Source organism: Chanodichthys erythropterus, chromosome 20 (assembly GCF_024489055.1).
Source record: "Chanodichthys erythropterus isolate Z2021 chromosome 20, ASM2448905v1, whole genome shotgun sequence".
Taxonomy (NCBI): Eukaryota; Metazoa; Chordata; class Actinopteri; order Cypriniformes; family Xenocyprididae; genus Chanodichthys; species Chanodichthys erythropterus.
This window is the reverse complement of record NC_090240.1, coordinates 7,471,650-7,499,616: the sequence shown is the minus strand read 5'-3', so window position 1 is coordinate 7,499,616 and position 27,967 is coordinate 7,471,650. Positions and strand designations below refer to the sequence as shown.

General features: G+C 38.8%; 1 protein-coding gene across 5 annotated transcripts in view; it reads left to right on the top strand.

Annotated features, from left to right (window-relative positions):
• si:ch73-181d5.4 (death-inducer obliterator 1) overlaps positions 1-27,731 on the top strand; it is a 29,159-nt gene extending 1,428 nt beyond the window's left edge. For 3 of the 5 annotated variants that reach the window (XM_067370901.1, XM_067370902.1, XM_067370905.1), the window contains exons 2-15: positions 2,224-2,981; positions 5,619-5,790; positions 6,491-6,772; positions 13,656-14,061; positions 18,210-18,573; positions 18,758-18,917; positions 19,023-19,106; positions 19,182-19,319; positions 19,496-19,643; positions 20,950-21,427; positions 21,534-21,675; positions 21,766-21,855; positions 21,978-22,173; positions 23,267-27,731. In XM_067370901.1, coding sequence (XP_067227002.1) covers positions 2,224-2,981; positions 5,619-5,790; positions 6,491-6,772; positions 13,656-14,061; positions 18,210-18,573; positions 18,758-18,917; positions 19,023-19,106; positions 19,182-19,319; positions 19,496-19,643; positions 20,950-21,427; positions 21,534-21,675; positions 21,766-21,855; positions 21,978-22,173; positions 23,267-27,027 — 7,179 coding nt within the window. In that variant the 3' untranslated portion in view covers positions 27,028-27,731. Of the gene's footprint in view, positions 1-2,219; positions 2,982-5,618; positions 5,791-6,490; positions 6,773-13,655; positions 14,062-18,209; positions 18,574-18,757; positions 18,918-19,022; positions 19,107-19,181; positions 19,320-19,495; positions 19,644-20,949; positions 21,428-21,533; positions 21,676-21,765; positions 21,856-21,977; positions 22,174-23,266 lie in introns of all 5 variants that reach the window. The other 2 variants (XM_067370904.1, XM_067370906.1) reach the window with 1 other exon arrangement.
• The last annotated feature ends 236 nt before the right edge of the window (positions 27,732-27,967 follow it).

The window sequence follows — 27,967 nt, the reverse complement described above, 5'->3', positions numbered from 1 at the left end:
TGTTTAATTTGGTTATGCCTTCTGCTACTACTAGTTATGGAAGCTTGTTTACTTTCCACCATGGAATAGTTTAAAACAATTTAAAGGTGTAATGTGTAAATTTTAGGAGGATCTATTGACAGAAATGCAATATAATATCTATATAACTATGTTTTCAGTGGTGTATAAAGACCTTACATAATGAACCATTTTGCTTTTATTACCTTAGAATGAGTAATTTCTATCTACATACACCATGGGTCGGGTCCCCTTACATAAGTCACCATTTTGCGCCGGCATGTTTCTACAGTAGTCCTAAATGGACAAACTGCTCTATAGACTGGCTTCTCTCTGCTGTCTCAGACGACATCTTTGTCCTGTGTTGGCCACCGTAGCCAGGGTTGCCAGGTTTTAACAACAAAACCCACCCAGTTGCTACTCAAATCTAGCCCAAAACTAGCCCAATTGTGTTTCAGGGGGGTCCCACAGTTAAAATCACGTTCGGGGGGGTAAAATCCGCGTTTTCGGCGGGGTTCCTCTATTAAAGTCCCCCTGTAGTAAGTTATTTTTTTCCCTTAAAACTCATCATTGAGCACCAAAATGACATTAAAAAAAAATTCAAGTGAAAAAAAATTTTCATGCCTTAAAATAGCTTGTACACCCTTGTCTCATTTAATATACACAGATCTATGAATATGCAAATTAGCCCCGCCTCCACTGGCTCAGACGTTTTCCTCTGGAAATGGATGTTTGACAATTTCATTGCTTTCAGCTTTAAAATTTCAGATGAAATTCTTGCGACGGTTCTGTCATTAATATGATTAGCCTTTTGCTTGACTACGTTCTCAAACAGCTAATAATGTGTTGCTAATGTTACACACACCATTCCCGTTCTTCATCTCAGAGTCAGACAGCTGCCTTCTAACAATCAGTATCCTTACAAACACTTTGAACTCAGAACGTCAGTGGAGAAAGGCTTATAGTTCATCATAACATCGCAATAGACTCACTATATTGATAAATCAACATAATTTTTCATATCAACAGAATATATACCGGGATAACCTGGCTTCTCTCAAGACTTTCCTGCTTCAGAGCAGTCATAGTTACTGATATGCCAAGGCCTGCCAGCACGTTGTTGTGATTGGTTGCAAGGTAGTCTGTGATGTCACAAACACCCACAATTTCAAACCGCGGGTTTTAGACTGTCTTTGGTTTACTGCAGTTTCAAACATAAAATACTCAGCAATGGTGCTGACTTATGAATTTGCACATGGTTTGTCTTAAAGCATATTAAAACACTACATAGACATATAAACAACATTAAAAAATTAATTTTCACCACAGGGGTCTTTAAAATTTGCATTCCAGGGGCAAAATATCATGTTATTTGGGGTTGCTTCAGCCCGTGGGCATGAAAAACAACCTGTGGCAACGGTGTAAAAGTTGCCCAAATCCACGGGAAAACTTTTAACTTTTATTCAGGGGCGGAAACAAGCTTCAATAAATAGCAGTGTGATGCTTTCAGCTCAATTAAACAAATTTTTACCATTTTCAATTACATTCCACTGCGTTTCCCTCAAAAACAGTGCAGGCGATGCAAGTCTGTCTGGGCCTGATCGAATCTTACATTGGTGCTGAAAATGACAAAACCAGTTGTTTAGCCTGTTTTCATTTCATCAATGTGTTTGAACACCCCTACATTACAGGCGTTCAAATTTTTGGTTCATTCTGATGTTCTGCTGCCTTCTTTCCCAAAAGATAACCAGTAAAAACAACATAAAAGAATGAAAATAGTTCCTCTGTTTCTCTCTATACATACATTTATCAGTTAGAGCGGGAATGAAGGCTTGTATACCTTTGTGCAAGTGTTTGTGTAACAACACTATGTGGAGTGTAAACAGGTGAACTGACCAATGAGAGATCAGATTTACTGACATGTGACTTGCATAAACACATTTTTAGCACACTTTGAAATGTTGTCCTGTGAAAGCGAACCAAACCAAGAAGAATATGTAAGTCCCTTGTAACAAGTCCCTGTTTCAGAACAAAGCAAACGATTTACAGGTCTGAAAGAGGCAGACAGAGCTATGTTTCAGAACTTCAACAATCAGCAGTTATAATAGTAATGCTATTAGGATCTCAGATTGCGCAATTGTTCGTCTTTAGTTGTAGTTGAAGTGGGTCATGTTATCATGAAGATAATGATTTGTATTTCTTCTTTGCTTTTGTCCCTTGAGCCAGATGGAGGAGGACGGCTGCTCCAGCGCTGAGGCCTCGGCCAAGTCTTGGGGTTTCCGCCGAAGCACCATCGCCAGACGGGAGTTCCTGGAAGCCGTCGGCTCGGTGGACAGCAGCCCTCCCGCACCGCGCCGCAGAGGTCGAGGCAGGGGTCGCGGCAGGGGTCGTGGCCGAGGTAAACGGGCCTCTGAGGCCGGCGGGAACTCTGTAGCCTCCAAGCGAGGTCGCGGGGGTCGAGGACAGGTGCTGGAGCCTGCGCTCACACCTGCAGATGAGAATGAAGATCAGGTGAGTGCAGAAGAGCTGCGGTGCTTCTCTGCGGAGCTGAAGTTAGACAAGGAGCACGTCAGTGAAGGAGTCGTGTCGGATCGAGCTGAAGACAGCGATGATCTCAATCTCCAGGAGATCCGTAAGCGTGCTGTGGCTCGACGGCTGCAAGAGCTCAAGCATGGAGAGATGGGTGATGTGGAAGCTACAGAAGATACGGATGTAGAGCCCCCGTTACTGATGGAACAGGAAGATGCCACGGTTATCACTTCAGCTGGAGGAATGATGTGTTCTTCCACGGACGGAGCGGCAAATTCTGTCACCGCAGCAGAAGCCCAGAAAGCCATCGGAGGGGGAGGAAGTGCAATAAGTGCAAAGGAAGACTGTGAGGAAGAGCATCAGGCTGAAGACGAGGAGCAGTTCTCTCATAATGACACTGAGAGGATGGACCAGGAGGCTGTGTGTTCCTTGTGTCAGCAGAGACACAATGACAGGTGAGCGTCACGTTGACTTCAGGGTTTGATTGTAGGACTGCAACAACTAATCGAAAAAAACGATAACGAAAATCATCGACAATGAATGTCATTATCGCTGTGCTCTTTAATGTGTGATATGTTTCCTCAGCGCAAAATGTTAATTTTACGGTTATATCCTTATCTGTAAGTTTTACAAATTCACACAAGTATTTCCATTTTGCGTGAAGGCTCGTCCTGACAGTCTGCGTTAAACTTTAGATTTTACTGAACGAGCGCTGGCGGGCAGGATGTGGAATAGTGTGTTTTGTCAATAAAATAAAATAAAAAGAACATTGGGCTTTTAATCTGATTAATCAAATAATGAATCTGCCAACTAAGCGATTTATCAAATTAATCGTTAGTTGCAGCCCTATTTGATTGTGTAGTTTGACAGTGACTCAGCATGGCACCAGTTATGTGGTGTGATTTGAGCAACATGAAAGTAGTGCTGGTTTTAGTTACCTGGATATTGTGACTGACCAATCAGAATCGAGCATTCCGGAGAGCTGTGTAATTAATTGCTGGATGTTGTTGAACATTAAATGGATAGTTCCTCCAAAAACTCAAACTCGACCCTAAAGTCTTTTCAAACTTGTATGTTAGGTCAAATGTTCTATTTTCCAGATTTGATATTTTATTTTTAAGAATGAGCACAAGATGTGTACTACTTAAAAATAGTAGATTTGAGATTATTGCTCTAATTTTATTCTCAGGAAAACGCGAGAACATCCAGCCTCCAGGGTCTGGATTCATAAAAATCATAAGAAAACTGTTGAGAAGGAAGACTTTTATAAGAACGTTGCTAGTGCAATTCTTAAGAGGTTCTCAATTTGTTTTCTGTACTCAAGTCACAGTAATGTAAGTGACAAATGAGTTTGTTGGAGAGATTTATAAAGAATGAAGTTGTGTTTATGAATTATACAGACTGCAAGTGTTTAAAAATGAAAATAGCGACGGCTCTTGTCTCCGTGAATACAGTAAGAAACGATGGTAACTTTAACCACATTTAACAGTATATTAGCAACATGCTAACGAAACATTTAGAAAGACAATTTACAAATATCACTAAAAATATCATGATATCATGGATCATGTCAGTTATTATTGCTCCATCTGCCATTTTTCGCTATTGTCCTTGCTTGCTTACCTAGTCTGATGATTGGCTGTTCCCATCGAGACGTTAATACTGGCTGCCCTTGTGTAATTCCTTTCATAATGTTGGGAACATGAGCTGGCATATGCAAATATTGGGCATGATTTCAGAGGTGTAAATTGTGCCTGAAAACCATACTTGAGTAAAAGTACTGATACCTTACATCGAAAATGACTTCACTACAAGTTACAAGTAACCAATTCCAGCACGACTTGAGTAAAATTCTTAAAGTATCTGATTTTAACAGTACTTAAGCGATTTACTCATGCTGAATGTAGGCTCAGAGATGCACTAGTCCTGAGAGACATGCCAGTGAAAATAAGAAATAATCGATTTGTAAGATGAGAAATCAAGTTTATTTTCTTAAATCAAAATAAAACTGAACACCTCAATGTTGCAATAAATCAGGGTCGACACAACAACCTTTTAAATGTCTACAAACTCTCAAGTCTCAGTTGAGCTCAAGTGCACAGAAAGGCCATAAAGTAAACTAATATCCTTCAAAACGGTCTTGTCAATATAGTGGATGAATAAAACAATGTTAAGTAAAATTAAATAGTCAAAGTCTACTGCATGTGCTGGTTTGAGCGCAAGTTTTGGGTGAGTAAAGGTAAAATGCACAAGATATAGTACCTTCAATGCCCTTAGATGGCGATATCTCTTCTTTTTCTGCAGCAGTTTATTTCTGCTATAAAGTTAGCTGCCATGAAAAATTTTATTTGTAATTGCATTACTCATCACAAATGTAGTGGAGTAAAAAGTACATTTACTTGCTCAAAAATGTAGTCAAGTAGAGAGTAAAAGTTGCCAATATCTTTGATACTCAGTACAACTACAAAGTAGCCAAAAAGATACTTAAGTACAGTAACTAATTACATTTACTCAAGTACTTTACACCTCTGCGTGATTTACAGTATACAGTGGCAGGTTTATCAGAAAGCTAGATCAGAAAACAGCTGGAGCAGAGGTTAGGCGTCTTGGTTAATGGTTGTGGAGTGTTAATTGCTCACAGAAGAGATGCATCTTCAGCTGCTGCAGATCAGATGAAGTTCAACAGCTTCACCTGTAAATACCAAAACCATGTTGCTCCACAAGTGTTTTATGCAAAATCAAGCAAATGCTACATTATCATGCTATCATAAATCGAAAAAAAAAAAGCAAAAATAATATAACATCAATTGACAATATAATTATTTTTTAAAAACATGAAGCACGATTTAAAATGTACATATGATCAGAGTCACTGCTGACAGACTGATTCACCGTGTCCAACACCATTGAGTCATATCAGCCGATCAATCGCATCCTGACTCAGTTCAATTTCAATTTTTGTTCTTTTCCTCAAACATTTATTTTAGTTTTACCTGTTCTTTTTAATATATGATGCATTACCCTCATTCATAAAGCTTCTTTATGCATTTATTGAAATGTTCATATATTGATATTGCCGAACTGTCTGTCAGGTTGATGATCTGCTGTAGCTTGTGTCGAGAGTGGCGTCATGTGGACTGTGTCAGCAGCTCAGAGGCCGGAGCTGGTGTCCCGCAGAGGAATGGAGAAGAGTTCGTCTGTCCCACATGCTCCAACTGCCAGGACAACCTCAGCAGACAACACCAGATCAGCTCATGCCATGCGGTAATTTGTTCATCTTCTGCAGTTCAGTCAATGATTAGGTGTAATGGAGTTTAAGCTTCAGTAGAAATACAAAGTCTGTCTAAAAGATTTAAAACCCATACTGTTCAGTCTCCATCAGTGTCTTATAAGGAAAGTGCATTTCTATGCTGAATTCTCACTTGTACCAAGCAGGATTTGAAGGGATAGTTCACTCAAAAATGAACATTTTTTAATTTTCTCTCCATCATGTCCTCCAAAACCTGTGTGACTTTTGTTTTCTGTTGAACACAAAACAAGATATGCTGAAAGTCTTTCGTTGTACACACAAATTATCATCTTTTTGTGTAAAAAGAGAACAATAGGTAATTTTAGTCATATTTTAGTAATCTTATTGAAAATGAAGAAACTGAACACTGTAGACATTTTTAGCCATAAGGTTATTATTGATTAACATTTGAGTCAGTCTAGTCTAGCCATAACCAATCGTTTTTTGTCATTAGTCGAGAAAATAGAGAAAGATTGCTGTGCTGTTCCCTATCGCAAAAAACTTCAACAACCCTGCTTCATTTTTAGCACCACCCCTCTGTTGATCAGAATGTCTGCGCAGGAATGCAAACATGTGAATGTTCGTTCTGTTTTTTTAACAAAAGCCTTGTAGCTGTCAAAAGTCCTCTGGATGCCACAGAAAATGACTCTATCTAATCGGTGTGTTGTGTCTCAGGTGGGGGTCAAGCAGCTGCTGGAGGAGGAGGTGAAGATGAAGGTGGAGGAGGAGGTGAAGGTGGAGGAGATGAAGGTGATGGTGGATGAGAAGGTGAAGGTGGAGGAGGCTGCTTCTCCTAAATGCATTGGTCCAGGCTGCAGTAATGACGCTCTGCCAGAGTCGGTGTACTGTGGTCATCAGTGTATTGTGCGCCATGCAGCGATGACCATGAAGTCTCTCTCTGAACCCAAAATTGAGAACCCAAAACCTGCTGCTCCACCAACTGAACCGTCTATCAAGGTAATGATTATTTCCTCCCTAACAGAGCTGTCTCTCCGGTCTGTGGTGCAAGTCATAACGCAGGTTTTACAGAGGGAATGTGTGGTTTTCTTGTTGTCCAATGCCGTAATTCTGAACTTGGGATGGGCGATATCTTATCGTTTGCGATATACCGTTGAAAACTCTCCTCAAGATAATAATGTAAGTCTAGTTGATGACGTAGTTTCGTGCGTGACCGATTCACTGTTCACGTGCGGAGTGAAAACAAGCATGGCGGAAGGCGGACGTGAGGCTGAGGAGGAGCTTGTTGTTAAGTGAGAAGCTACCTCCACAATTTGGAATTGGTTTGGTTAGAGAAAATCAGATGCGGAGCAAACTACCCTAATAACTATAAACAAATGTTCAATGCAAGAGCCGTATGCTCTATGAGCAGTCATTCACGCCCTCATCATCCGGGTGTTGATAGCGTGCGAGCGCAGGTGAGACCTGAACATCTCACGTTGCTATCTGTGTTAAACTAAACTCATTTAAACCTTGCAAATTTAAACATTCAACCGTAAGACGCCAAAGAGAACTTGTGCGCGCTGTGAGGAGATTTGTGTGTACTCATCCGAAGCGCGTACATGGAGAGTTGCATCACAGTAGGGCTGGGCGATATATCGCATGAGATTGTCACGCGCATTTCGTCAGTAAAGCCGGTTCCCTGATTACCGCTAAATCACCATCACCTGCTTTCAAATGGAGCACCATTTAATAGACACTGACAAGCTACGCAATATCGCATTCATTATCGAAGGCGATTCATCTGCGATAATGAACGCGATATTGTGTAGCTTATCAGTGATCTACGGCTCTGTCTATTAAATGCTGCTCCATTTGAAAGCAGGTGATGGCGATTTAGCGGTAATCAGGGAACCGGCTTTACTGACGAAATGCGCGTGACAATCTCATGCGATATATCGCCCAGCCCTACATCACAGCGATATTTTGTAAACTATCTGAAAACATAGTTGGGATCGTTACTTTTTGATACAGTGTTTGCACTATTTTTACAATTTGTTCCATGGGACAAGAGTGAAAATTTAACTACCTAATTGGTGGTATCATGTTCCACATACGTATTATATTTACATTCTAAGAGTGTGTTATTGACTGTTTCACACTAAACTTCTTTACTTTATCAGGTTACTTTTAGGGATGTGCAACGATTAATCGTGATTAATTGTTAGCAAAATAAAAGTCTGTTTACGTAATATATGTGTGTGTGGTCTGTGTATAATTATGTATATATAAATACAGACACATACATGTTTATATTTAAGAAAAATGTTAGATTTATATATAAATTATTTATATTTACATGTACTATAAAATATACATACATATATATACATAACTATTATAAACAGAACACACACATATATTTCGTAAACACAGACTTATTTTGCAAACGATTAATCTCGATTAATCGTTGCACATCCCTAGTTACTTTAACATGTTTGTTACTTTATCAGGATTTATTTGCAGTTGTACTCTGTTGTAATTTTGAAACACAACTGAAGACATGGTTGGTGATTGTTACTTTTGCTGTTTGCACTATTTTTGCCACTGTTTGCACCATGAGAGTATAAATAAATACAGAATCTTTGTTTACATTTTAAACTTGTAATTGATTTTGATTATTATTGTGTAATTGTTGTTGTGTGATGATTTTTTTTTTTTTTAGCACAGTCACTGGAACACAACTTAAACATAACAATCTATTTTACAGAAGAAAATTATATATATATATATATATATATATATAATCTATATCTATCATCATTGGTATCGTTATCGCAATAAATGCCTGAAATTTTCGTGACACATTTTTTAGACCATATCGCCCATCCCTACTCTGAACTTTGATAACGGCATTTTTCATTTGTGTCATTTATGTATGTATTAATTTGTCTTTCTGTATTAATGTATTATAAAGCCCGTTCACTGTTATATGCCCGATGTAGTTTCTGTGATGAGTACATTGACATGAATGAAGGGAAATCATTCACTCGCTCTCATGCCTTTCCAGCCTCTAAGACATTCTTCTGTTGAAGATAAAAAAAGTCATTTTGTAAAATGTTTAAATGAATTTCCACACCAGGAATATTGGATCCAGTCTCTTTACCAGAAGGCATCTGTTTTGTCTGATATCCAAAACTCTCAGCAGAGTATTGTCTTGTACCCAAAACTATGTTAACTAAAAGTCTTCTATCAGCCTGGGAAGTTGACAGAGGGAAGTTGACAGAGGAAACAGTTAGCAGGAAGCAGGTGGCTTTGTCAAACCAACATAATAAAACTCTATGTGGTTCGTTATCCAGAGAGAGTTTTTTTCAAACACACTTATAAGAAGTGCAGGGTGACGGAAATACGAATGAGTAGTTTGGAGCCAGCTATGTTAAATGAGATCTTCAGGCAAGTACAAGTCTCTGCAGGACATTAATGATTGATGAGCGAGGCCATAAACAGAGGTGCATTTTTTTTTTAGAGCATTACTGATTTGCCCACATCAGAGTGTTGATAGGGTTTAGGGGTGGGGTTGGGTGAAGGGGATCATTTTCATTGCATGATATATAAACACCCACCAGTTTGAAAACACCTACAAATACAGAAACGCCCACTTTTGTTCCGCAGAGACCTCATACTCACTTCAGGACCAAGCAAAGCATCCGACAAGCCTCGGTTTTAATAGTTTAATCATTGAATAGTGAAATAGTTCAAGTAGTGATGCACTGAAATGAAAATTCTGGGCAAAAACACAGCATGCACTTGTCTGACAACTGAAATCGAAAAAAAACTTTTTATTTATTTATTTTTTTAATTTATATAACTGTAAATTAAATTCATAAATTTAATGAGTCTAAATTGGAAAAACTACAAGCTATCACAGTTTTATTGAAAGTAACAACACAATTTGATAGAAAATATCTTAAAGGCTTTTACTCACCCTCATGTCATTCCACACCTGTAAGACCTTCGTTCATCTTCAGAACACAAATTAAGAGATATTTGATAAAATTTGATGGCTCAGTGAGGCCTCCATTGTCAGCAAGATCACTTCCTTTATCAGTGCCCAGAAAGGTACTAAAGAGATATTTAAAACAGTGGTTCAACCTTAATAATAAAAAGTGATGAGAATACTTTTTTTGTGCGGCAAAAATAAATAACGACTTTATTCAACAATATCTAGTGATGGGCGATTTCAAAACACCGCTTCATGAAGCTTCGAAGCTTTACGAATCTTTTGTTTCGAATCAGTGGTTCAGAGCGCGTATCAAACTGCCATAGTCACGTGATTTCAGCATTGTTACATCATAAGTTTTTTGAAATTTCAGTGGTTCATGTGACTTTGATACACGCTCCGAAGCACTGATTCAAAATAATTATACAAATAAAGTCCTACAAACCTGATTATGACTATATCTAAAACACTAGTAAAGTAATGATCTCAGCAGCTCTAGGTTAGGTTCTCTTAGCTCTTAGATGTCAGGTTTCTCTTGAACTCTTTGAAGTTCATCTTTCTGGCACGAGAGACGGTTTCTCTTCTCATCCAGAACATGAGATACAGCTCTGAACACTCCCTCACTCTCTGTGCTGGTGCTTGGGACAGATGAATACCTGTGCGTAAGACACGCAAGCAGTGCGAAGGGATCTTTGTTCATTCAAATTGTTGCTTCTGGTAAAAGGGGCCAGATTCAATGCTTGTGGACACACATGGGGGCTGGATACTTCTCATTTATAATATATATATATAAATATAAATATTAGCTGCACAATTAATCGTTAAAAGATTGCGTGGGTGTTTGAATCGAGATCACAATCTCATTCCTATATGAAAACCATTTGCCTGTATCTATTTTCACTGCCGCTGAGCCAGAGAGAGCCGTTGTCATGCATAGGTATCACGAATCTTGTCAAGCATGCCGGGAAGCGAGGAAGCGTACACCTCATCACTTGTACATGTCCGTTTCTCTGGCACACTGGTGTCTCCTTCACCAGATTCTTCCATCAGCTCTGCCTATATCATTTCCCATGCACGCTGCTTTTCCTTTGTGCCATAGTAATGTTCTTTAAATCGAGGATCTAGTACTGTTACAGTACAGTACAGTGGGTTGGACTCAGTGTCTTGAAAGCATGTTAACTGCCTTCAGACCCTTTTTAGCTGTTTTTCCACATCTTCTTCAAGCAGACCACTCCAGTTCTGCGATCAGGGCTGGATGATAAAAAATATTGATATCAATTTTTTTTTTTTTTTTGCCTTGAATGTATTGCCTCGCTATTAAAGTGTTTCAATATCAAAAACCTTCTAGATGTTTATCATCAAAATCTTGAGCATAATTTTGATTAAGTTTGATGATGATGACATGAATCCCTTAGGAGGAGAATTTAAAAGTTCACTAAATTCACTTTTCATGAAAAACAAAATGGGACTTCCTGTTGGGCAGAGCTTATATCTGTGTGAAAGTTGTTTGACTCAATGAAAACTATATATGTATAGCATTTCATACATATTTTTGAAAGAAATCATGTACAATATATGCACCACACATAAAATGTGTGCAGAGACTCCCACCCCATCACACCTATTTATACACCTTTTGCTCTGGCATAATGGCCGACGACTCTGACGTGCCAAATGTAATGGTTTTTTTTGACCATGGGACCCTAAAAGCCCCTGAAACCTTGGGGGAAAAAAAAAAGAGTAATCCTTAGCAAAACTGTCAATATAGAAAAACGTTTTTGACAGTATTGACCAGTGTTAAAATACACTTGATAATATAGTTTCAGACACCATTACAAATGACTGAAATGAGTGCACTATATAGGGCAATTTCAGACATAGTATTGGTGGTGCTTTATTTTAGTCATTGTAGCTACATTGAAGCTGAAGAACAGTCCTGACAATTTACATGAAGGAGACTGTTAAGGTCACAGTAAAAATAATTTGGGACAGCAGGAGAAGGATGCAGTGTCCCTGATCACCTGTGTGAACCTGCTATAGTCCTACTGCAGGAGGTGTGAGGACTGCATATGTGAACAGAGCGATTAAACTACATTGTCCATAATGTAAGACGCCTAAGTTACAAGGAGACAGAAGGACAGCTGATCGTCCTCCAGTGCCAAACCATGTACCAAACCAGACGTTTTCAAGAACCTGCAAGAGTTTGCTGGAAAAGTGGAATAAAATCAGCTGCAGTCCATGAGGATCAGATGAACTGTAGGACATAAAGGGATGTAGGACTTCAGGAAAATTCACTTTTATATTGTTTTTTAACTAAATTATGTGTCTGCAGTGTGTACACAACCAGCCTATTGTGGTAAAAGTCCATCCACTCTAGTTTTCCCCCCCTATAAATCTGAAGCAGTGTTTTAAAATGAGCAATTCAGGAATGTGCTTCAATGTGACATCACATTGCATAGGCCCCACCCACTACTGGTGAATCTGCCCTATTAGCTCCTCCCCTGAGTGAGCTGTACGCATTCAGCATGTTTATCTCCCCGCCGAGCATTTAACAGCAGCATTCAAGTAAGAAATGTATTAAGTTATTTAATCAAAAGCAGTGAGTGATTTTGTTTTTCTTTTGTTGTTTGGTTCATATTAACAGTATCCGCTTGTTAAGTCGTGACGTATGGAACGTCGTTTCTGGGTCCAAGCCTCAACTCATTTCACTTCTCGACAGCTATTTATGAGCTCTATTTATTCATATTAAACATTTAACATTTTAAAAAGTTAAACATTTAAAATACTTAGTCTACACAACAGTCTCCGTGCTCACAGCGTCACAGACATTAATATTTTAACGATTTATAAAAGATGAATCACTGTCTGGCCATCTGGGATTTTGGTATGGAGATAAAAGTTATGACTATAATTTTTTGGTAGTATTACACCACATCGTGTGTGTACATATTAGCACCGTTTGTTGTTTTCTTGTAGTACGAGGTGGAGCGTTTGGACCCGGAAGCACTGTCGCATGACGTCAGACTTAACAACCGTATATCACACTGCTGTCAATTTAATACACAGGTCTAATATACATGTGATTTCTTCCCCTGCTGTTTATGTTCACAGACATAACCAACTATGTGTGTTTTTGACATGACCCTGTGTGTATCTGACAGTTTAAGCTCAATAAGACGTGAAAGAGAACTTAGTTTAATACTCACGGGACGCACTGTCTGACAGACAGCTTTCTGTGCCCGTGCTTCAGATGTGTGCGCTCAAAAAACCATATATCAGAAGTTTAGACTGATATAGCTTTAAAACGCATGCAGATAATAAACATTGATGATGAAGAACTGCAATGTCACATGAGTGTGGCCACTATATAGATGATAATCAAAATCAAACAGATGTTTTCGTTTTTGGCAGAGTATCTGAGACTTGAGCTGTACAAGCTCCACCCTCTTCTGGATAGGGGGTGGGAGCAGCAGCTCATTTGCATTTAAAAGCACATGCACCAAAACAGCATGTTTTTGCTTCCACTCAAAAATGGGCGTTTACAACATGCTATAATAAATGATCTGTGGGGTATTTTGAGCTGAAACTTCACAGACACATTCTGGGGACACCTGAGATCTGTCTGTTTGTGAAACTTTAGTTTGTCTCAGTTGCTGAATCTTTTTATGTTCATACAAATATTTACATGTTAAGACATGCAGTTGATAGTGAGAGGACGTTTCTTTTTTTGCATATATTTGAAGTGAACAGTTGATGAGTGTCACTTTCAAAGAATGCAATGCATTTCAATGATTAATAAAATAAAAAAATATACAGGTCGTGCAATCACATTTTGAATCACGTTGAAGTGAGTGTTTGTTACTCTGTGTGCCCAGTGTTCACTTCTATGCTTTCACATTTCAGAGTGAGAAACGATCATTTCTTGCAAAGCTTTTCAAAGTGAAGATCAATAAGACGCCTGCACAGGAAGAGCATGTGAGCAAACAAGAAAAAATGGATGAAGAGTCACGGTGTTCAGCTACAGTCACTGACCCTGTACAGCCAACCACATCATCAGCCCCTGTACAGCCAACCGCATCATCTCCTGTACAGCCAACCGCATCAAGTCCAGTACAGCCAGCCACATCATCATCTCCAGTACAGCCAACCGCATCATCTCCTGTACAGCCAACCGCATCATCTCCTGTACAGCCAACCGCATCATCAAGTCCTGTGCAGCCAACCGCATCATCTCCTGTACAGCCAACCGCATCGTCAAGTCTTGTACAGCCAGCCGCAGCATCACCTCCTGCTCTAGATTACAAACCCAGTATGTATCATGTGCTCTCTTCACAGACACAAGGAGATGCTTTCTCTCTCGCTCTCTCTGTGCTCGTTTACATGCACATTCTTAATAAGCCACCAGTGCACATGCTTTTGTAAACATGTTAACTCTTTCCTTTCATCTGCATACAGTCATTTTCTGCATACAGTGATAAACGGCTTAAGCATAAACCGATCGACGCAGCTAGGTTTTTGCCATTTACCCCAATTTCGCCCAGCATGTAAACACCTTTAACCTGTGTTTTAAATCTTCTTAACCCTTTGGCCCTCTTCAGTCATTTTTGACTGAATAATTTTAGATTTTGAAATGTTAAAAATCGTAGCTTCGTTGGAATGAGATGACACTTGGTGACTTTTGTTGCATTAGCAATATGAACACACAAAAAAATTCAAGGACATGATTCGGACATGTTAAAGGGCCGTAAAAAAAGTCACTTACCTTCTTTTCAGTCAAAAATGACCGACATAGGAAATGAATGAGAAATACGAATATATATATATACATACATACACACGAAAACTCAAATCTTTTGTTGGTACAAACTAGAAATCAGACACTGCAGAAAAAAAGTGCACAGCACTGAAGGGGGGACACTCTAAAATGCCAAGAGTGAAAAATACACCCCCAACCCCCTCCCCTCACACATAAATATGAACTAGCATGACTATAAGACAGAGCAAGTTTATACAAATGTGTGAAATAAAATAAAAAACAGAACAGTAAAAAAAAACAAGAAAGAGGTTACACTCTAAAACACAAAACAGAAACACCCACACAAACACACTCACATTCACAGACAAACACATTGCATAATTTTTTCTTTTTTTTTTACTCTCACCAAGTGGCACTAATCTACCTTCAAAAAAAAGGATTTTAAATGCCTTTTAATATGGAATACTGCTTTAATTTAATAAAATAATTTGTATTTTCAGTGGGAAAAAATAGCTAATAAATATTGCACAGTATCATAAAATACCCTCAATTTTATATAATAATCAAACAATATTATTGAACAAAAATATATTACATTGGTTTTCCTGAAAAACAAAAAAGTTACTTTTCAAGGCTTCGGTCACAAACAATCAATCTGTAATTTTCCTGCTGCCATTTTGAAGTACTCTGGAGTTTTAATGCATTATCTAACATCACTCACATATTTATCACAACACAATTCACAATTGGAAAACTCAAGAGTCGGATACATGGTTATTACCTTGTCACTTCGATACTGATTTTTTTTTTTTTTTTAACTATAAGCACAATTTTCTTGTGTTGCTGGGTTATTGGTTTGCATATAAATCGGTAAAACTTCATTTCAGTAAACTGACTTTTGGTAGTTATTAGCGTGTTGGTGTGCATTTAAACGTGCTCCCTCTCACACACACACACAAACATACTCGCCTCTCCTCAGCTAATTTTGTCATTGGAGTGACAATCGTTGGATGATCATATTTCACAGATTTAGTATTTACAAAGAATCTTCCATTGAAAATTCATCAGGTAATATTCATCAGTATTATTGATCTGACTGCACTGACACTATTGAATGAGAACTGAACTGAGCTGGATTATGACATCAATGTTTTCTCCAGAGCTGATTATAGCTGAATTAAACTCAGTCTATAATTAATGAACTTTACACAGTTCTTGAACTGAACTGAACTGGATCAACACTGACTTCAGCTGAACAATGACAGTATTTTCTTTTAGAGCTGCTGTACAGCTGTCATTGATCATTTACCTGCTTATCCCTTTAAAGCTGCTTTGAATCAATCTGTGTTGTATAAAGCACATTAATATAAAGGTGACTTGACTTAAAAAATAGAAAAAATAGGGCAAGAATCTGGAAGGATGCCTTTTCCAAGATGGGCTTGAACTTGCGTCACCTACATGAACAACACCGCACAGTGTGACCACATTACAGACTTACAAGTCTTACACAGTCGCTTATGAAACAAGGGCACATTTAGGGTGTGATGGTTTGGAGTGTTCAAATTTGGGCCAAAAACTATGCGAACCACGCTCAGACCCCTGACATTCTCAAAACACTGTTACATGGACTCACTGGTCAAATACTAGTATCCACAGCTAAGATCAAGGGCTGCCACAGTTTGTCATATTTCATGTCAACATTTGTTTAAAAATGATTTTTTTGGCAGACACATTTCTTCACCAATAATTCATGTACTTATTTCTATTTTAATGTTTTAAAATAACAACAAAATACCTCCTTTGTGTGCACTTCTACAGCATTTCATCTCTTTAAAGCACCAGCAATAACAAATTAATTCAGATCCTCTTGTTTCGCTTCACATGAAGCACAAACAAGGACATTTGCACATACAGATGGCTCCAAACTACAAAACACAGCATCTCTACCATTAAAACAGGGTGTGAGGTCTTGAGAATGTGTTACAGTACAAGTCTGTCATTTCTGCATCACAAGCAGTATCAAACTTAATGCGGGTTATGTGCTACAAACTTCCATATTCTGTAAAACGGGTCGCATCACTTCTGGTTCAGGTCTTTTATATGTGCTTTGTTAAATATAGAGCTGTTTTACTTAAAAGGAGTGAGCAAAGAAAGTATAACCAGTGTCCATCGCAGTTTGATCTAAATCTAAAGTTTTTTTATTTTTATTTTTCTTCTTCTCACTAACAATCAGATATTTAAAGTGAATAAAATGCCAGCAATAAAGACAACTAGCTAGGTTAGCGATTACCTTAAAAGTCTATAGATATCGACATCAGTTCATGCTGCCATTAACACTTTCTCAGACAAGCAGATGCGATGAGACTAATTTTCCCGTCTTTCATACGATGTTCGGCATAAAGCCCATTCTAATTCATTGAGTTTGATGCAGAGCTATTTGTGTGGCAGACATGGGCCGCATTTGGGAATTGTGTTTGAAAAACAAATTACAAGTACACTTTACCTTTTAACTTGTGGACAGTTGGATCAGGAACAGATCACTCTGTTTTTAGGATAGACCACCATTTCAGTTTCACACCAAAACTCAAATGTTCACAATGGTAGACTGGTAAACACAGTAGACTTTAATTATGCATTTATGGTGAAATTACTACATTTTCTCATTCATTTTGAGCACAAAGAATGCTGTCATTGTATGGTCAGCAAAAATAGACTCGTTCTGCAAAAATAGAAATGTACCACATACGTACTGCTCATGTGAGAAATCCTGCTTGAGTAGAATCTAAATAAGTCCAGAAACTCACCTGTATATGACAACTGGTTTTCTAACACAAGGCTTTTCTATAAATCAAAACTCTTGCATCTGAATAAATGAGAAAGCTACACAACATAGAATTATGATATCAGGAAATGAGTATGAGGAAGTGGTTGATCTGTAGGGCTGCAGCTCACCAAATCTGTGGTGAAAAATGGAGATTGTCCTACTTGTAAAGTTGCACTCTGGAATGAAACCTGTCCACTTTCTCATCTGTCAGCACCAGAAACACATGGGACATTTCACTTATGAATTCCTCTAGCTGCCCTCTTGACCCATTACCCACTAAACTCCTTACAAACTCCTTATTACTCATGAATAATGTCCACAAACTTTTAAAACTGCAACTGTTAGGCCCCTACTGAAGAAAAGTAATCTTGATTCATCTGTGAACTATGGACCAATCTCTAAATCTCCATTTATTGTTCATATAATGGTGCCTATACAGCTCAATCTCGATGACTTTTTACACAGACATTTTATTGAAAAGATTTTGTTAAAAGATGACGTTTACTGGATATATTACTGTAGTTATTTGTGCAACAATACACATACACGTATTTTTAGTTCATTACATTAAATCATTATGTACAGTTTGGTTTTACAGCGTTATTTTTTTGAACACATAAAAGCTAAATGACTGAATAGACTCAGAATAGAATTGTTAAATGATACACACGTGGTGTCTTGACCTTAGAGATCAAACCAGAGTCCAGCAGTGCTGAGGTGAGCGACCTACAGTCCCAATTTTCATAATTAGTCCCAAAATGGGCTTGCTTCTTAAGCGTCCCTAGCCAAACTTTTGAAATACATAATCAGTTGTGTGTGTTTTAACAAATACTTCATATCTTTATATCATTCCCTTTATTCTGTTTATATTTTTAAGCCATTAAAGACAAAGATGAAGTTGAGAGCAGTACCAGCACACCCCAGAACCGAGCTTCGGATCTGACTCTGGATGCTCCCCCTTCTGAAAAGACTCCTGCAGCCCCAGTAATCAAGAGGTCCACTCCAGGAAGAGCAAAGAAAACCATGCCAGGCTCTCCACGACTGGAGCTTCTGAAAGGGGCTCTCAGTAAAAGCCCTTTAACCTTCACTAAAAAGCCTTCTGAATCCAAGGCAGCTGCTGAGTCCAGCAGAGCTCCAGAACTTGTGACCAGCAGAGCCTCAGCGGAAGATCCTGCTGTGGACAGTCCTCTCCTGATCAGACAAAACATCCGCCGCTCTCTAAGTCAAATTCTGCTCAGAAGGTTAGAGTTTCACATGAAACTTTTTAAGTAATTTGATGTAACTTACGGCTTTGTAGTCCACTTTGCTTAAAATGATAACTGGAATTCTATATTTAATCCACATTCAGTCATTTGTGTGCTAGTCCTTGTTGCTGCTGCTGCTGCTTACAGAGGTTTCTAATCTTGTGATTATCATCTTCTTTAGGTTAAATCAGAGTGATGATTTAAACATTTCTGAGAATGAAATTGAAAAGCTGGCTGTGGACATGGAGAAAGAGCTGTTCAATATGTGTTACACCACAGATGAGGAGTATAAGAATAAATACCAGTGTCTCATCCTTAGCTTGAAAGATCCCCAAAACAAGGTTATTTTATGTGCATTTTCTTTGTATTTACTTCATTTAGATGTTGTTTCATAATGTGTGGAGTCTTAAATTTATCCTAATATGTTGATTTTAATATGTTTTCAGGAACTTTGTCATCAGGTTTTGAAAGGAAACATACCTCCAGTCAGGCTCGTTCATTTGAGTCAGCAGGACATGACATCTGTTGAGGTAAAGTATTGGATTGGTCACAAAAAAATTCATGTAAAGTAAGTCGATGTAGAGCGTTTTGATTGTTTTTGACAGGAAACTGCTGCTGACTCTTCTGCGAAGGAGGAATCATCATCTCTTCGTTCTGTGAAAATGGAAGAAGCTCCTCCTGCTCCTCCTGAGGAAGTTATGAGTGTAGAGACCACACAGCCATTGAGCACAAACACTCCCTCAGTGAGTTGAATTTTAGACAAAGTTAGCAAAAGACTTTGACAAACACATTGCAGATCATCCGCTGCAGCTTGACTACACAATCTCAGATTGTATGTGGGCTTTTTAAACTGCTAAAACACAGTGGCATTTCTCTTCCTCTGAACAATCAAGAAATAAAGCCTTTTGCCTATCCTTAGGAAGAGAAACAGTCCCTGTCTCAACCGAAGCAGACTCCGGCGAGGGAAATGATCTTAGATGCTCCAGACCTGATCAGCAGCATGTTGAAAGACACAACAACAGAACATAAACACCATCTCTTTGACCTTAATTGCAGGATATGTACAGGTATGTAAGCGAAAACACATAATGAACTGAAAAAAAACTTCACATGCACTGCCTGCTTTAATGGAGATTTATGTCTTTATGTAAGTAAGGTATGGGAGGCTGTGCATACTCTAGATATTACAGTGTAATTAACCCTTAAATGCATGTCTTTTCGCCAATCATTCTTACATATTCAGGTCTTTATCGACCTGGATCTATATCTAACACAGAAGGATCTCTACCTGTCGCAATAATATAAAACTCCTCTGATATTAGAGTAACAATTACAGAAGAATAAAATAAATCGTATTTTGTTACCTTTTGGAGCTGAAAGGGCTCAGTTTGAGCAGATGTTTTATGCCATCATCACTGTCCTCGTCAGAGCTCATTTCCCAGTAAATTCAGCAAATAATGGGCTAGTTTTATGTTTGAGGTCACGAATATGAGCCCATTCGCAATCTCAAACGTATTCTCAAAACTATATAATTTTCAACATCTTCAAAATCAATATTTTGATCGCTAACAGCTTCATCAGATTCATCCTGTAACAGTTACAGTCATATTTGATTGCGTTTAGTACTTGCTCTGCAGTAAATCGCTGAGCCATTTCATGTTTTTCTTATTATTTCTGTCTGAATGAGTCGTCATTTCAGCATTGTGTATCAGACATTGCCTCATTGTGGAATAAAGGTGAATTGCACTTATTCCGTCATCTAAGATTCAATTATTGTTGTGCAGAAAAAATATATGTACACACCTCGGGTCGTTTGCGACCCTATACAATTTTTACAAAAAATGAATACAAAAATAGGCATTCTTTTATAATTGTATGATTTTTTTTCTTGTTATATTCTTTATAATGAATTGATTGTGGAATACCAAGAAGGTTGATGTCTAACTTTAAAAAATGAACGAGGAGGATGGTAGTGAATGATGTCCCGGGTCATTAGAGAGGTTAAACATGCATTTAAGGGTTAAACATTATTTATTATCTGATAAAACTTATTGGTGGGTTCTGTTATACCCAGTATGGGTGTTGCACGTCAGAGCTGTTACTATATATAGAATGACTTTTATGTATTAAAATATATACTTTATATCTACTTGACATATATTTTAAAATTATTGGATCACTGTATTGACCAATCAGTATCCAGAACAATAGCTATATGTAGTATATAAGTATTGCAAACCACAGCCTAAACAAATAGTCCCTGCAACTTTCTTCCATAACTTGCATGTCAAGCAAAAGGCCAGAGATAGTCAAAAATAAAAACAGTTTTGAAGTTGCTGCCCTGCCCCATACTTAAAGATTTCTTACCTGCAGGCCAAGTATCAACTGATAATGATCCTGCAACCAAGAAGCCCAAGATGAAGACAGTGAAAGAAGACCCAGAAAAGGAGAAATCTCCATGTGTTGTTCAGATGAAAGATGAAGCACTGGAGTCACTGGCACTGGACTCTGATATCATTGAGTCCCCTGCGTCTCCCAATGCAGAGGACTTGGACTCGAAGTTACCATCAGCAGATTTCTCTCCTGTTTTGATTCCTTCAGTTCCCACTGTGTCCATCTCTAGAAGAGATCCCCGTACAGCACAATACCGACAAACTCTGCCATCATCTGCTGGCTCAGAGTTTGTCTCACCCCCACACCAGCATCCGCCTCCAGTAAAGGCTGTCATGGACCCTCTTAAAGAGACACTGCCACCACATGTGTCTGTACATTTGCCTGCTCCAATGCCCAAATCTATCCTCATGAAACCTTCGCCAGCCTCACTGGACACTTCATATGGCTCAACGACAAGGTGCATGCAGACATGTTTTGGATGTAACTTTAACAATGAATAATACAATTAATTGTTAACCTAAATATTTCTAATGCATTCTAATAATGTGGCTTTCTTTTTCAAGGCTGGCAGACTGCGATAAAGGAACAAGGCAGTTTTTATCTAAACAGAACATTTTATGGAAAGGCTTTCTTAACATGCCAACGGTGGCCAAATTTGTCACAAAGGGATACTTAATTTCTGGCTCTCCTGACTTTCTGAAAGAGGTTGGCCTTTTTAAACCTAACTAAATGATTATTATTTTTGATTATAAGATACATTTTCTTGGGTGTTACATGTATGCATTCTCTGTTTAGGACTTACCAGACACTATACAAGTTGGAGGCAGGATATTACCTCAGACTGTCTGGGAATATGTTGATTTGATAAAGACATCAGAGGCAAAGGTAAGCCCATGACCTCAAATGTATTATTAATAACATCATTAAAATAATAATTATATTAAATGCACATTATTTAGGTAAATGCCCTTGATAAAAATCCATTTGCACTATTTCTTTGAATACAGGAGCTGTCATTAATCCGGTTTCATCCAAGTTCTGATGAAGAGGAGGTTGCATACGTGTCCCTGTTTTCATATTTCAACAGTCGTAGGAGATTTGGGGTTGTTTCTAATATTTGTAAACACATCAAAGATCTTTACCTCATTCCGCTGTGTGCAAAACAGTCCATCCCTGCAGCACTGCTTCCCATTGAGGGACCAGGTATATCATGCGCATATTACATACTGGGGTGTGACGAGACAGATAGCTCACGAGACAAAACACAAGATTTTTACACAGTATTTTTAAGAAATCCTCAGTGATGAAATACATGACTAGAAAAATAGTCTGCAGATGCATTTGAAATGTTTTAACTAATCATCCTGTAATTATTGTCCTTTCAGTTCTACTTTCTGAGTATGAATAAATCATATGCAGTAAAAGACAACAATACTCAAACACTGTAAAAGGTTTTGCCACAAACTCAAATGACTGACTGGCTTCTTTCCTGTATGATTTCATATGAGTCTCTTCAGACCTTAGATCTGTACATGATTTATGAACTTTTGACCTCCTAACTGAAGTATAGTATTGTATAAATAAAAATGAATAACACTGTTTTATCTTAGTCTTATTAAGTGCAAACAATAATCAAAGTACTCTCTCAATATTCAAAGTGCAAATAGAGACCCAATTTTCTATAAGCATGATACAAAGCTAAGAGATGGTTACAACTACACAGTCCAGTCTAAGATAGGTTTCATATTGGGAGATATTTGCATGCATCAGGGAGTCGTTTTAAAAACGCAGGGAATTGAATTTGCGTTTTAAAGCAATTTTTGCGTTTAACTTTTGCTTTCATGATTGTACATACTCATACATGAATAGGGAGCGGTAGTGCTGAGTGCACATTCTACAAGATAAGACATTTGTCAGATGCTTAGGCTCCGCCATGGTCTTGTCAGTCATCTCGTCACTTACACTCATCATGTGATCAGTGAACTCTGATTTCTGCTGGACTACGTATGACTCTGCAGTTCATGTTAGATGAGCTGGATGGGATTGAAGCGACCTTTGTTCAACTGAATTAAATGGTTTTTATTTTTTATAAAAAGTAAATGTAAACGTAGCACCGACATATTCTATGCTAATTTCACCCTCACACTGCTTCATGGCAATACGAGAAATCTCGTCACATTTTAATCTTGCGAGATCTCATGGCACAAGATCTTGTCACACCCCTACTACATATACTGATCTGTTTTGAAATCAGGTGATAATGATTTTGACCTTTTTATATTATGACTTCTCTTAGGGCTTGAACAGGATCACCCTAATATCCTAATAGGGTTAGCAGTCTGTCAGAAACTGAAGCGTCCTGAGGGATTGCCACAAGATGTTGGTGAAAAGAAATCTAGGTCCTTGATTTGTGCGGATGGAATGGAAACCAGCAATTCTACCTCACTAAATGATCTTGGGCAACATAACATTAAGGCTTGTGATGCTGATCTCTTCCTCAACTCAAATCCTTGTGGATCTTTACCTTCAGTTGGGTTATCAGACCCATTATACTCTGCCAGCTCTCTGTGTGGCCCATCTAGACTGTTATCTGTGTCGAAACCCACCCCATCTGTAAATGCAGGCCCATCCAAAGACTCCCCCCCACTTCAGACTATACTTAACACATTATTTGGTCCAAAGAAACAACCCCCTGATGCCACAGAGTGTAATATAAGCTTGTCAACAGATAAGGTTCTGCCTTGTCAACAGATGTCCAAACATGATGATCCAATGGAGTTAGATGATGATAGGCCTTATGATCCTGAGGAGTATGATCCAGCTATTTCTAATGAGGCCCTGGTTCCTTTTACTCCAGCTGAAGTTTTGGAGCCTAAAGTTCTATATGCAGCCACTACTAATGATGATGATGATGATGATAGACCGTATGATCCAGAGGAAGAGTACAGTGCAGTTGCTAATGCTCATACTGTCAGAAATAATATACCCAAAACCTCAGAGGCTAAAAATATCGAAGAGACCACTACAGTTACAAGTGACGTAGCCTATGATCCAGAGGACGAGACAGTGTTTGAGGAGATGCAAAATTACCTCACAAGTAACGATTTACCTCACAAATCCACTCTCTCTGAACATAAAATTTCACATTACAATGATAAAATCTCAAGTACAACATTCTCTGAGCAGCAAAAAATTCTTGAAGAGCTGAATAGGCAGATAGAGGAACAGAAAAGACAGTTAGAAGAACAGGCAGAAAATCTACGCCTTCAGAAGGAAGCCATTGGCGTTTCCATGGCCCATTTCTCTGTTTCTGATGCTCTGATGTCACCCCCACCACAGTTTGGCAGGGACGAAGAGGAAGAAATAGAAAAAACACTCTATTGTCCAATAATTAATCAGAATAGGGATCCACGGATCTGTCGAAAAGCCAGCCAGGATGTGCAGATTGATGATGCTGAATGCGAGGCTGTAGAAAAAGAAAGTGCGCAAGAATTATTAAACTTGGAAGAGACCAAGGATATAGAAGTGAACAAATCATTAATCACAAATAAAGAGAAATTGGCTTCTGATAATGCAATACCAAAAGAATGGTCACCAGAAACTACACAACTACAGAACACTAAAAGTTCACGTTCAGAGTATAACTACAAAAAAGGAGGCAGTAGAAGGTCCACATTGAGCAAGTCTAGGTCACCAAGAAGGAGGTCGTGGCGTGAACACAGGTCATACCACCAAGACAGGGCATCTTCAAGAGCATCACATGTTAGATCCTCAAAGGATGTCTCAGACAAACACCATAGAAGCAGACAGTCATCAGAGCATTCCTCTAGGGGAAGTTACAGTGACAGAAGGAGTGCTACATCATCAAGGAACAGGCATCATCGTCACCACCACAGAGACTCATCTTCACCCTCACGGAATAGGAGGAGAAGTCATCGTTCACACTCAAGCCGGAGGGACAAATGTTCGCAGGATGACATTGGCCAGTCTCGTAAGACTGACCAGCAAGGGCTTGGACCTTTGTCAGAGCATAACACTCAATCTTCACAACATGACTCTGACCAGGTGTCAGGCAGTGATAGCATGCAATCTGCAGGGCAAATTGAGAATAACTGTAAAGACAAACAATTGGCAGAAGTTCAGCAAGGTGGTTCTTTAAATATAAAGCATGAGGCTGATCAAAGCCAGGGACTTCAGACATTCCAGAATCCAGGGGAAGCTTGTTCTCAGCCTCTATTAAATAAGTCATTTGACAAAAATCAGCCATTTTCTAACCGATCTGAAATGAAGAGAGATAATTTGCCCCCAAGCAAAATTAACTCGTCTTCTAAACAAGGACCACTACTGCCTACACCCTGTCTGCGAGGCACAGGTAATATTGCCCATGGTGATACTGACCTGCCTTTAAAAAGAGTTACACCAGCATTACAGCCACAAACATTTCACCATGATCCCATAAGTCCATCTACCCAGCCGCCACATAACCGAACAGCTCATTATTCTGAGCCTGGCCAGACTGATCAAAAGAGAGGCATGCCACCAGTTCACAGGTCGAATTATTTACATAATGAGACAGACAAATTACATTCAGGAGATTACCCACAAAGGGCTTTCCATTCACAACATAGAAACTTACCTCAATCTGAGAGTGATCAATTCTATTGCGGAGAACTGCCTCAAAATAAAAGAGGTGACTTTTTTATGCATGATGCAGGACACAACACTCAGCCTTGTGCTTCTCAAAAAGAAGGATTCCCCACATGGGAGCGTGGCAAGTTTGATCGCCAAAAACATCCGAACCATATGCTCAGAAGATTTTCACTGGAAGAGACAGACCAGGGCCATCAAAGTCAGAAACCCAGGCCTGCCCAGTTACATGAATGCAATTTTCAAGAGCCTGGTAGATTGTCTGACAAAAAAATTAGATCTTCTACGCAGGGGCAGCATTTTCATAAGGACGAATCTGTCCAGTTTCAGCAAAGAGAGTCCCTATTAGGGCCTGTCCCTGTGCACAAGGGCAATTTTAGACCTCCTAATCCTAGAGAGCATTTTCAACCTTCCACCTTTGATAAATGGAAACCATCAGAAGAGCTGAGAAGTCCTAAATTTGGTCAGCCCAGGGGCCAGTCCTCAGCCTTTGAAGCAAGTGGACATGCTTCCCCCCAAGATGTTTGTGAAGGGAAAAGCCCTAACTGCCACCAAACATTTGCAGAGGATGCAGAAGACAGCATACAAACAGGTTTTTCAAGACGGGCTCCAACACACGCTCAAGACCTGGCAAGTGGGCCAACGCATAGCCAGTTTGAAGGACAACGATATACTGAAATCAAAGGTCAACCACGAGGGCTTCAAAAATCTGAGTTTAGAGGACGAAGAAGGGGCATTGGTGGGACGTTTTTTGCAAGGGGTCATAAAATGAATGCACAAATGAGGGGACCTCGCTTTGATTCACCACAGCAGTTTTTGGGCCAAAGAGAACCATCTCCTGATTTCCATGGACAGAGAAGACCTTCGCCTCAAAATTGTGACAGTTTTGACGACCATAATGAAGCCCATTCATCTGGTTTTCATTCCAACCATTCCACTACCACCCCTACTCAGTTTAGGAAACCACTACATCAGAATCAATGTGAGATTCAAAATTTGGGGCAACCACGCGCAACTTTTGAGTGCCAACCCAAACAGACAAATATACGCCCTTTGCGACGATCTGGTCTACTCCCCACCCCACCTGGAAGTCCAATTAATCTGAACACTTCCCAGGTACACAGACGTAACTCCCACAACGAATGCGACCGGTCACAGGGACTACCTGACACAAGACAGGATGTCAGTGGACATTGCATTCGTGAAGAGAATCCAAGCATTGTTAACAGTTTTAAACTTCAGCCACGTGATAACTCAAAACGTTTAATTCAGGAGGAACAAAGAGTCGAGTATGAAAGTAGACCGGGAGAACCAAGTGTTCAGGACAGAGGTTATGGACGGGCATGCAGAAGGGCAAGAGGACGCAATGGCAGATGTAGAGATGAAAAAAGGGCAAATATGTGGAGATAGTCAACAACAGAGAAGGAAAATATGACAGTGGAGATATTGATTCAGTCAGAAAAGTAGAATCGATGGGGAATAAAGGAACAAGACAACCCATCTGAGGGTTTAAATATGTGCAAGTTCAAGCTTAGAAAGACTTTGTTATAAGCCTGTACACTGATAGATCTCAGTCAGAATACATTGTTCTGGAAAGTGAAGCAGTTATTGATAAACCTGTTTGATGTTTCTTGAAAGATTGAAGGTTTGTTCACCCTGCCATATCAACTTACTTTAAGTTGATTACTGAAAAAGAAACAATTTTTTTGTTTTTTGTTTTGTTTTGTGGAAGCAGGACATGTTCATGTAAACTACCGACAAAAGTCTGTGAATGTTTTATTTTTATTTTTTTTATCTCTTGCAATTGCAAAAATGTTCTCATGAGCTATAAATAGCGGTGTACATTTATGTTCATAGATTTTTAAGTAGTTTTCTAAATGTACATTTGTAAGTATTTCAGAATTTCAAAAAATGGAACCTTGTCTATTTCCACTGATTTCATTTAGTAAACAGCTGAACCACACAGTCTGACTAGTGCACTTAATGATCTCTAGTTGTGTTTTCTCAAAGGGATTCTCCACCCAAAAATAATAATTCTGTCATCATTTACTCACACCCATGTGGTACCAAAACTACAATGGGGTACAGCGGGGCTAAAGGCACACCGAGGTAAAAGGCGCATTTGATTTTTTTTTTTTTTTTTTTTTTACACTAAACTACTGGATGGGACAAAAACTTTCCAAAACATCCACTTTTAAGATGAATATGGAAATTTGTCTGATCCTTGACACAGTTGCGGACAGCAGTGCAATTTTGATTTTTTTAAATGTAGATTTAAGTAGCAAATGGAATCTATATGATTGAAAATATTATGAGACAAAGGTCTTGTTAATGTTTATCAGTTTTAAAG